Here is an 11,689-nt window from a genome sequence, read left to right as displayed (position 1 = left end):
GATCGTTAGATGTTGACGAAAAAGATCTTGAAGATCCGAGGGCCCCCGTCTCTGAGAGAGCCAGCACTCTCTCGGTCAGGCGATACATATCACCGCCCAAGAATGTGTTCTCCAGTTGTGCTTGTTGGGCCGTGAAGGTGAAAGCAGCTAAACTTCCAGGCTCGGCCCACTTTCTTTTGTTTGTTTTTACGTTACACATCCGCAATTGGTAGGGGGAAGTCACGTCTCGGGGATAAAAGGGAAAAGGCTTTCAGGCTTTAGCGAGGGTTTCTCCTGCTGCTGCTGCTACAGCTTCCAATCCCCACCTCTCCGGCGAGCGCCAGCCTTTTCCGGCGAGGGTTTGCTCCGATCGGAGCTCTCGGGCGGCAGATCGGCCGGGTCCTCCGCCCGCGCTCCCGTGCCTGCGCTGAAGAGGTAGGGTTCTCCTCCCTGTCGGCTTCGCGCTCCCATCTTCCGCCGCTCCCCTCACCCCTCGCTCTCTCTCGTGCGACGCTCGACGCCCTGTGGATCTCGCCGACTCGTCGCGGGCGCGCTTCAGCGTCGCTGCGAAGGTTCAGCGCCTCCTCCCCTTGCGCACGGGAGAGCAGGGACTGCTCTGCCGCCCTGCCCCTCATCCTTCTCCCGTCGCCCTCCCCCTCCTCCTCCTCCTATCCACCCCCTCCCCTGTTAGCTGCACAGCATTGCCGGCTGTGGAGGTCAAGCTCCCGTTCCCCAACATCCTAATCCCCTGCGTGGGCACTGTTTTTGGTTTGGTTTTCTTACTCTGAAGTTATTATGATCTGGAAACTGCTAATAGGGTTGATCTGGTGACACCTTGGACTATTTAATTGATGCCATGCTAAAATTGATGCAAATGATATCTACATTTGACACCATTCTAAATCTGACACAAATGATGTTTATATATATATCATGTGATACTAAATCTGAGGCCATACCTTTCTTTATTAGTTTGTTATAGAGACTCACGTGATGTTTATCTTAAATGATGGTGTTTAACGGGCTTGGTTCCTATATATGAATGTAATTATATATAATAGGTGCATAATTGAACCGCTGCTGTTCTGTCTCCTGGTGCGCTTGGCGCGGGATTACTGGGTTAAGCTTAGGCTTGGTGTTTTGCTCTGTTCGACGCTGAAGTGGTCTGGGTGTTGGGGCCGATGGTACGGATCGGCATGGTTAATGCTGAACCGTGGCCTGTGCGACACGTCATTGCTCTCTAATGGCTTTAACTTTTATTATGGTTGTTTGTCATGTATCGAGTTGGGGAAACCACTTGGTGTGAGCGATTTTGGTTTGAAGTTTCATCTGTTACTTCCTCCGTCCCAAAATAAGTGACTCGACTTTGTACTAACTTTAGGTGTGAGTACTATATTAATCACGCCAGTGTTGTGTACTCATGTTTAGCATGGAGTATGTGCATATGGTGTATGCGATGTCTGTAATTGCACACGGGACTTCATATTTTGCTAATTTTGGCTTGTTGCTGGTGTTAGAAGTATATATAAATGAACAAGTGTTAATGCCGTTCTTATTTGTCCTGTTCAAAGTATTAAATTGCTCGACGTATAGATTTATGCCTTTTTTTAATCTTGTTTACAAATTAGTTTAGTTAGTTGTTTCGGGTGAAAACAGTAACATGATGTAGAATGCTTTCTTTTCTGTCAAGCGTGGCTCTGGAGTTAAAAACATTCTTCTCAATAGGAAAATGAAATCAATTTTGCCATGGTTTAGGGTCTCCTACCACTTTTATCTGTTACTTGTATGCATTACACCAGCTGAACATCAAATCGTACTTATGAATGACATTTGTAGTTTGGCTGCACGCAACTACAAATGTCATTTGTTTTGAATCCCCTCTTTGCCTATTTTGCAGACATTTTGACTTCTATCCACAGTAGTGCGAATAAGTAATTAATATATTTTCATTAATAACACAACATACACGTAGCGCATGTGGTAGGCACATAGGTGTGAAGCAAGCCGTCAGGTGTTCGATCTCCACATTAGATTGTTTAAATATTTTTCTGCTTGTTTTTTCTCCATCTAGCATACTTGTCCTACTCCCACCAGAATGCATCCACCACCGATTCTGTTTGGTTTGGCACAGTTTTTAAATCTATGCACTTAGCAACACATATGCTATTAGGCTGTTGAACATTTCTCATTGCTTAATTTGCTTTTTAGACTACCGAATATCTTCGTGAAGAGGACTTGAACACAGGTTTGGTGCAATGGCGAATATGAACATAACCGGCATCTTGGAGAAGGTATCTATTGCACCAATTTACATTTGTTGATAAGGAATCCTCAGTTTTTGCTCGGTAACATTTTTGTTCCTTGTATGTGCTTTCAGATGACAGGGAAAGATAAAGACTACAGATATATGGCCACCTCAGATCTGCTTAGTGAGTTGAACAAAGAGAGTTTCAAAGCAGACCAAGACCTTGAATCAAAGTTGACTAATATTGTTCTTCAACAACTGGAAGATGCTTCAGGAGATGTTTCTGGTTTAGCTGTGAAATGGTACCTTTCCTTTAAAATACTTTCTTATTTAATCCATTGTTTGTGTTCTTGATGTCTTACCATGCTTGCATGGTGTGGGATTGGGGAAGTAAGGATTTTGCATGTTAAGATCTTGTTATTGTTGATTATCCCCTCTGTCCTGCTAGAATTTGGGAATATTCTGATTATGCTACTCGCTATGTTGTTGTACCTGTCAGATGTGTTTAGCCTGCTATTTTATCTTTTAAGATGGCATCATACCTCCTTTTGTCTTCAAGATTGCTTATTCATTTTTAAAGTTTGTTCTGTTTTCTTATGCATCAATTGTTGGATCTGCGGGGTTACTTTTTTCAGAGAAATTTGATTACCGATTGTTTCCCCTACATCCGTTCACTACATTTACTCTTATTCTTTTGTTGGTTAGCTTGGCTCCACTTGTTAAGAAGGTAAGCGAGGATAGAGTAGTGGAGATGACTGACAAGCTTTGTGATAAATTACTCAATGGAAAGGAGCAGCATCGTGATATTGCCAGTATAGCTCTGAAGACAATCATTGTGGAAGTTACTACGGCATCACTTTCTGAAAAGATTTTAGTTTCTCTTTCCCCGCAGCTAATCAGTGGTGTCACCAGTGTAAGTTTTTTAGTCTGTTTCGTGTTTGCCAGAATTTCCCTTGGGTTATCTGTAGGCCCCTTAAGTTTTATTATTTAGATGTTCCACAGAAAAGGTAATGCAATATTAAGTTAAGTATTAGCTGGAAAATTAGCAATAAATTACGTACACAGTTTGCAGAATTTATTTGTGAATGTTTAATATATCCTTTAATTAGGGCTGTTTGGTAGCATTTGGTTTACATTCATTTCTTCTTACCTTTATATGTTGCCTCTTGTTCCTTTATCTGGAAGTATAATTGTACGACAGACTGCCATATGGTTATGAAAATGAAACTTGTAAATACATTTCTAGGTTTCAAGGGTTTGTAACATAAAGCCTACCCCAACTTGTTTGGGACTTGTTTTTACTTGTTTCATGGCTCATCAGTTTGTTTTTAAAATTAAATGCAATTGTCTTGATACATTTCTTCTTTTGTTGACAGGGAAAGAGTGCTGAAATTAAATGTGAATGTCTTGACATATTAGGTGACGTGCTTCATAGATTCGGCAATGTGATCACAAAAGATCATGCGTTTATGCTCACTGCACTTTTAACCCAGCTGAGCTCCACTCAAGCAAGTGTCAGAAAAAAGTCAGTTACGTGCATAGGTACGCCTGAATGAATATTGCAATTATTTTGATTGTTAATGCTTGCAAATGATTGAACAATCTTAGTTAATCTACAGTGGCTAATGTGTCGTTTTATGTTGCAGCATCGCTTGCTCCATGTTTGTCGGATGATCTATTAGCCAAGGCAACGTCGGAGGTTGTCCAATTGCTGAAAAATAAAAGGGCAAAATCTGAAATAACCCGAACAAATATCCAGATGATTGGTGCTCTCAGGTATATGCTTTGACCTTCCAACTGCTGCAAAAATTTGTTCATAACAGCTTGTAGGAACTATCTAAATTCAAAACTGGCTAGTTCAAACATTGATAACATATCTAGAAAAAAAATCTGGCTGGATGATATAATACCCAGGGATAAATTATTTTTGGATGGAGGGAAGTACAAGAGATTTGGTAGGCTAAATTCATTTGATCACTGCAAACTCATAGTTTAATTTATTTTGACCTACAGTCGGTCAGTTGGATACCGGTTTGGACCACACCTTGCTGAAGCTGTTCCTTTGCTCATTAGTTATTGTACAAGTGCATCAGAAAATGATGAAGAGCTCCGTGAATACAGCTTGCAGGTGAAAATTATGTTAAAGTTCATGCTTTTGATTACTCTTACCATTGCTTTCTCTGTGGCTATAAATTACCTCCCATCTTGTAGGCCCTTGAGAGCTTTATGCTCAGATGTCCAAGAGATATTTCCCCATATTGTGATGGTATTTTGAATCTTGCTTTGGAATATGTAAGCTATGATCCTAATTACACCGATAGCATGGAGGAGGATACTGATGATGAAGTACAGGATGAGGAAGATGATGAGTATGTTACTTATATTCTTATAATACTGAAATTGTGTTTCCAATTAAGCTAATTGAACCATCTTTTAACATTTTCTCCCAGTGAGAGTGCGAATGAATACACAGATGACGAGGATGCAAGCTGGAAGGTTCGCCGGGCATCAGCGAAGTGCCTGTCTGCAATTATAGTATCTCGTCCTCAAATGTTGTCTAAGATGTATCAGGAGGTATGTTGATGGCAGCAAGTAAAACCACCATACTGTGCTTTAACAATCTCGTTCTTCTTGACAGCATGATTCCATTTTGTCCATAATTGCCAGTGTTGTTTTTGAGCCGATTCCAACCATTTATTACCTGTTTTGAAAATTAACTACTCAATGAAGTGCCTGGCTCTATGGAACTTGGTGTAATTTATTTGGTTGTTGCAGGCTTGTCCAAAGTTAATTGACCGCTTTAGGGAAAGAGAGGAGAATGTAAAGGTAACCGCATGGCATTGCATTGCTAAATTAGATTTGAATTGTCATTGTATGTCAATCTTACGAAGCTTGTCTTCGATCCTAGATGGACATCTTCAACACATTTATTGAGTTGTTACGCCAAACTGGCAATGTGACAAAAGGACAAGGCGACATTGATGAGTCTAGGTAAAAAAAGTATTTGTTTTATTACCTTTTTACCCATTTTTACCAGATTCTTATAGAATTTATGGTAAGTACTAGATGTGCAGCTGTTTCTCTCATTGGGTTAATAGCCTAACTGAGCCTATGTTGGTTAAAACATGGCATGGCTCTTATTTGGATACAAAAATCATTATCTGGTTGACTTGTTATGCTTTGTGGGAAAGTGTTTGTTTATTGTGATTGCAAGTTCTGTGCACTGAGCCTGTATTGTCATTCGTTTTACTTTGCAGCCCTAGATGGTTGCTGAAGCAAGAAGTACCCAAAGTTGTCAAGTCTATCAATAGGCAGTTGCGTGAAAAATCAATCAAGACAAAGGTTTGTTCTTTAACTGTCTTGCAAAGCGTCTCTATGGCTCACCATCATGATTTAATATTTTTTTTGTTGGCATTTCCAGGTTGGAGCATTCTCAGTATTGAAGGAGCTTGTTGTTGTATTACCAGATTGCCTTGCTGATCATTTTGGGTCACTTGTTCCTGGGATTGAGAAGGCTTTGAATGTTAGTGGGTTTTATTTTCTGTGTAGCTTCTTGTGTAGGATTTATGTTTGTTTTAACTCATTGTCTATTTTGTTGTATAGGACAAATCTTCTACCTCCAACCTGAAGATTGAAGCCCTTGCGTTTACTAGGATTGTTATGGCCTCACATTCGCCCTCTGTGTTTCATCCATACATCCAGGTATTATAGCTACTATCTTTGATTTTAACCACTCTTGTGTCGTTACTCATTACTGAATGCAAAATAAAATTTCCAGGCACTTTCTGGTCCAATATTATCTGCTATGGGAGATAGATATTACAAAGTCACAGCTGAGGCTTTACGGGTGTGTGGGGAGCTCGTCCGAGTCCTCCGTCCAAACTTTGAGGTCAGCCTTATACTCCATGTGCTGATGTTATAAGCACCCAGTATGGTGGTATTTTAAATTCTCATTCTGCTGTTACACAGGCACGTTCCATAGATTTCAGGCCATATATTAGTCCAATCTATAAAGCTATATTGGGCCGCTTGGCGAATCAAGATCAAGATCAGGTTTAGATCACTCTCTACGTACCTCTCTCTCTCTCTCTCTCTCTCTCTCTCTCTCTGATGTGATTCTGTTTTGCCAGGAAGTTAAAGAGTGTGCCATATCTTGCATGAGCCTTGTGATCGCTACTTTTGGTGATGGTCTTCAGAGTGAATTACCGTCATGCCTTCCCATACTTGTTGATAGGATGGGCAATGAAATAACACGACTTACAGCTGTCAAGGTAAGCAGTCAACCACACCTTCAGAACCAAAACTAATAGCGACATGATGGTAAATGTTGAGTTGAACTTTCAGTGTTCTAGTCAATGGTAGAAAAACAAATGTAAATGTTTTGATCAGTGCATCTTGCTGAGTTGCTTGGGATAGAGATGCTTTTGTGGTGGGTTCATTGATTTAAAGATAGCTTTAGTACATTATCCATAGTATACCAATCTATTTGTGTGGGTCTTGTCTACAGTTGTAGTTGTACACCCTGTCATCATTTGCTTAATGCCCACTGGTGGTGTTTTCAGACAGTTTTGTTTATTCTCTGTTTTCCTGTACTAGTTGATTGTACGCAGATTCACTCCTTTTCTTGGTTCTGTTGCATTTTCAAAATTTTCATTCCTTTACAGGCATTTGCGGTGATTGCAAATTCACCTCTTCGGATTGATCTGTCATGTGTCCTGGACCATGTTGTTTCTGAGCTCACAGCTTTCCTTCGAAAGGTAAAGATGCATTATACACATTGTTTGTTTTGATTTTGAAACTTGAAAAAACATGTATGTTTAACAGAGCATCAGGATTGAAGACTAATTTCTTTTGCTGCCCCCTTTCAACAGGCCAACAGAGCCCTCAGGCAGGCAACATTGGGGACCCTAAATTCTTTGGTTGTCACATATGGTGGTCAAATTGGCTCGTCCTCTTATGAAACGATAATAGCTGAACTTTCTACTCTCATAAGGTTTTATCCTCGCTTAGCTTTCTTCAACAAATCTCCATTTTCCGCCTACCAGGAAGACTGATGTTGGATTATTTATTGTGGCAGTGACATTGATTTGCATATGGCTGCTCTTGCATTGGAACTGTGTTGCACAATAATGGTTGACAGAAGATCCATTAAAAATGTTGGTTTAGCTGTGAGACATAAGGTTTTGCCCCAGGCCCTTGTTTTGATCAGGAGTGCTCTGTTGCAAGGACAAGCACTACAGGTATATATTTTCATATCTAAATATAAATACCAGATTTCTTCTTATTTTCCTACCGACAGATGACATCGTTTCTATTGCAGGCACTACAGAAGTTTTTTGCTTCACTGGTCCAGTCTGCAAATACAAGCTTTGAAACTTTGTTGGACTCCCTTATTTCAACTGCCAAGCCATCGCAGTCAGGCAGTCTTTCCAAGCAGGCACTATCCTCTATTGCACAGTGTGTTGCTGTGCTATGCTTAGCAGCTGGTGATCAGAAATGTGCATCAACTGTTGAAATGCTTAAAGGCATTCTAAATGATGACAGTTCAACTAATTCTGTAAGGCTTTTCCTGACCATGCATGCCTTCTGTTCACCATATTTGCGCATTTATATCATGTCATACTTGTGATCTTTGACATAACATGCCTTTATTCATTTACGTTAGCTAAAACACATCATTCATGGGCATCGTCTATCTTGTAGCATTGTGAAATTGGGATACTACAAGTTCTCTGTTTGTTTCATATGTGGTCCACTGTTCTAATAGTTTACGTGTGTGCTACTCTTTGTGCCCTAGTCTAATCATCTTAAAACTTTGAGCTGTAATTAGGCAAATTGTAATGTCTTGATGGTAGGGTTAGTGCTTTGTCATGTAGGCATCTGCAAATCAATATTATTTGCTATTGGTTGACTGCATACTTATGTTTGACTCGAAGATATATTATTACCCTTCTCTTGGTCATTTTTAATTGCTTCTAATTCTAATGTGTTTTCCAGGCTAAACAACACATGGCCTTGTTATGTTTGGGAGAAATTGGAAGAAGGAAGGACCTCAGCAATCATGTTCAAATTGAGAACATTGTCATTGAGTCATTCCAGTCACCTTTTGAGGAGATAAAGTCTGCAGCATCGTATGCTCTTGGAAACATTGCTGTTGGCAATCTATCCAAGTATTTGCCATTTATCTTGGATCAGATTGACAATCAACAGAAGAAGCAGTATCTTTTGCTTCATTCACTGAAAGAGGTAGGTTTATAATGGAATTATTTTTGTAAAAAGTACCTCCCATAAGCCTGCTGTTTAATTTGTGCTCTTATGCAATATCTATCAGGTAATTGCACGGCAGTCTGTTGATCATACTGGCCAGAGTGAGCTGCAGGACTCAAACATTGTGAAGATATTGGCGTTGCTCTTTAATCACTGCGAAAGTGAGGAGGAAGGAGTTCGGAATGTGGTTGCTGAGTGTTTAGGGAAAATTGCACTGATTGAACCTAACAAATTAATCCCTGCTCTGAAGGTGTGGAGTGTGGACATCAGCAAAGTTACATCCCCATGTTTCATTTACTTTATGATATGAGATCTAATGTGACATTTCATATAATTTTGTAGGAACGTACATGTAGCCCAGCAGCAAACACAAGGGCTACAGTTGCCATTGCTATAAAATATTCAATCGTTGAACGGCCTGGAAAGATAGATGCAATCATGTACTCTGAGATTTCTACTTTCCTTATGCTAATTAAAGACAGTGACAGGGTAATTTTACTTGAAATAGTATTTACATCCTTAAAACTAATGTTTGCAAATAATTATGTGGAGATGACAATTGCATTTGTTGCTTGCACTTTGCAGCATGTGAGACGTGCAGCCGTCCTGGCGTTGAGTACTGCTGCCCACAACAAGCCAAATTTGATCAAAGGTCTTCTTCCTGAATTACTGCCTCTTTTGTATGACCAGACTGTTGTGAAGGTATCATTTCCTATTTTTTTGCTGATTTCTTATCAGTACTTATGGTCTGGCCTCTGGGGACGTTACATATAATTTACAGCTAGGAAGTAACGGTTTCCTTCTTTGCAGCAAGAATTGATCAGGACAGTTGATCTAGGGCCTTTCAAGCACGTCGTTGATGATGGGCTTGAACTTAGGAAAGCTGCCTTTGAATGTGTGGACACATTGCTGGATAGTTGTCTTGATCAATTGAATCCATCGTCCTTCATCGTTCCTTTCCTCTTATCTGGCTTAGGTGGTAAGTACAGTTTAAGACATTATATATTTCATCATGGTATTTTTAGTGTGTTTGGTTGGTGCCTGGATTAGGCCTGCCAAGAAATTGGTAGACCTTAATATTTTTCCTCTCGCTTGGTTTGGTGCCAATTTTTTTGGCTATGAGGGGCTGTTTGGTTTTTGCCAGAGCCATCCTTGCCAATTGAGGGCACGCCAAATAATTGGCAGGCGATTTCGCCGCGGAGCCTCGACAACAATTTGGCTTAGATGTAGACTAGAAGAATTAAGGTGGGCTGGGCGCACCAAAACATTGGCGCTCATCCAAATGGCCTCACAAGCGTGGTCAATGACCAATATTTTGGACGGGTAGCCGAGGGAAGCAATCCGAACAGCCCTTAGTGCCCTCACCCATTCCTCTCAAAGATTCTTGCCAAATAATTGGCCAGGTTTCCTTGGCCAGAAAAATGGCAAGCCAATTTTTGCCCATGTTTGACAGGGCTGTATGGGGCATCAGCCAAACATAGTCTTCGTCTCAATATCTGTGTAGCGATATAGGCCTGGACTGCATAGAACTGGTGATACTGAACGTACCTTTATTATTTTGACAAGATACTTTATATCTATAGCATGGCTTTCAGTTTTTCTTCAGGATAAATTGTCCACATTATCTGTTATTACGTGTTTCTCTTTTTGTTCCTTTCTGAATCCTAAGATGGTATATCACCTATATTATCATAATCTTGTTGAATGTGTATTTTGTGTAGAACATGCTAACCAGTTGTTCGTACTGTCCTGCTTATTGCAGATCATTATGACGTAAAAATGCCCTGCCATCTAATTCTCTCAAAGCTAGCAGACAAGTGTCCTTCTGCTGTTCTTGCAGGTTTGCTATAAATAAAGGATCTTCAAAGTGATGTTTCATATGTTGTGACTGCCTTTTCTAACATTTACTATTATGATACTGTTTCAGTTTTGGACTCATTAGTTGAACCTCTTGAGAAAACAATCGTCCACAGACCCAAGGGTGATGCAGTGAAGCAGGAGATTGATCGCAACGAAGACATGATCCGCAGTGCTCTTCGAGCAATCGCTGCTCTAAGCCGCATCAGGTAAGGCTTGATTCTGCCCTACTAGCTGACGGCTGATTCTGGTTTAGATCAGGCTTTGAATTCTCTGCCATCCTTTTTGTTACTTGTTCATAGTTACTAAAGCAGACTGCAGTATAGCCAATCCACTGGTGGCCGTAGCCTCCTTTTATGCCTCCTTTTATGCTCGTCAAAATAACATTGCTTTAGTAGGCATGACCTAACCAGTTTGTTTGGTCTCGGCTTTGATCTGCAGTGGCAGCGACTACAGCATGAAGTTCAAGAATCTGATGAACAAGATAACGGCCACCCCTTCACTTGCCGACAAGTACAACTCGGTGCGCAGCGAATGAGAGCTGCAATTTTTTTTGTATATGTTAGGAAATAGGTGAGTCAAGTGCCAGTTCCGAGGCGATGATCCAACCAAACCTCCCATTACCGTGCCCTTTTTTGGCTGAAAGGTTGCGCTGCGAACAAAGGGGTGTTGAATACCCTGCGTTGTTTTTCCTGTACAAAATCTGGTGGTGAACCATTACACACGGTTGTGGTTATGTACTCCAAACAATGCGCCCTGGTCGGAGCATTGTGATTCTGTGTGCTCTGGATGTATTCGGAGAGTACTTTGGTAAGCAGCTTTGAGACTAGAATTCGGCCCGTGGAACGTAGTCATGATTCACCGTCAGGACGATCCGTTCACGTACCCGACGAACCCACGGCTCAGCGGTGCGTCGGCAGTTTGGCACCCAGCTATACAGGGTGTACACCGTTTGATGTCAGGACGATGACACTTAGCATGCAGAATGGGTAGTGCAGCATATTGTATTGGCTGCGGCTGTTGCTACCCTGCGGAGGCAAGGGCCGGCAACGAGGTGCCACTGAGTTAGGATCCTGTGCAATTTTTTTTTTTAAAGAGCAAAACTTGAAGCAGTTTAGCTAGATGTAAGTTGCCTTATTTTTAAATTTGTGTCGGTCAATGTGTGAGAGAAGAAAACAGGCGACAAGGCCTCATCCAGGAATGAGTGGTAGACGCTGGCGTGTCAGCGGACGTTTCAGGGTTTGCGCCAAGGGAGGTGGGGTGTGTGTGTGTGCAGGTTTGCTGGGGAAATCTGGTGGTGCACGGGTTTAGAGAGATGCACAGGGGTGGGGTTAGCACAGC

General features: G+C 41.2%; 1 protein-coding gene across 2 annotated transcripts; it reads left to right on the top strand.

The window, feature by feature from the left end:
• The first annotated feature begins 229 nt into the window (after positions 1-229).
• On the top strand, positions 230-11,429 carry LOC125507810 (cullin-associated NEDD8-dissociated protein 1-like). 2 transcript variants are annotated; one of them, XR_007283036.1, is made up of 30 exons: positions 230-414; positions 2,188-2,270; positions 2,357-2,526; positions 2,930-3,137; positions 3,601-3,766; positions 3,871-4,000; positions 4,238-4,352; positions 4,436-4,593; positions 4,675-4,798; positions 5,000-5,050; positions 5,133-5,215; positions 5,482-5,566; positions 5,646-5,747; positions 5,828-5,926; positions 6,003-6,113; positions 6,194-6,277; positions 6,355-6,495; positions 6,889-6,981; positions 7,096-7,217; positions 7,302-7,464; positions 7,545-7,781; positions 8,222-8,470; positions 8,556-8,741; positions 8,834-8,980; positions 9,077-9,193; positions 9,302-9,470; positions 10,254-10,331; positions 10,419-10,557; positions 10,790-11,062; positions 11,103-11,429. XR_007283036.1 is itself a non-coding variant. In XM_048672319.1 (29 exons), the coding sequence occupies exons 2-29, from the start codon at positions 2,235-2,237 to the stop codon at positions 10,884-10,886; spliced, it is 3,660 nt and encodes a 1,219-aa protein (XP_048528276.1). In that variant the 5' UTR covers positions 230-414; positions 2,188-2,234; the 3' UTR covers positions 10,887-11,102. The 2 variants fall into 2 exon arrangements, 1 of the variants encoding a protein (XP_048528276.1); XM_048672319.1 differs by lacking the exon at positions 11,103-11,429 and having other exon boundaries at positions 10,790-11,102.
• Positions 11,430-11,689: the final 260 nt, after the last annotated feature.

This window comes from Triticum urartu, chromosome 5 (genome assembly GCF_003073215.2).
Source record: "Triticum urartu cultivar G1812 chromosome 5, Tu2.1, whole genome shotgun sequence".
NCBI classification, from domain to species: Eukaryota; Viridiplantae; Streptophyta; class Magnoliopsida; order Poales; family Poaceae; genus Triticum; species Triticum urartu.
The sequence above is the reverse complement of the archived record's forward strand: the minus strand, read 5'-3'. Positions and strand labels throughout refer to the sequence as shown.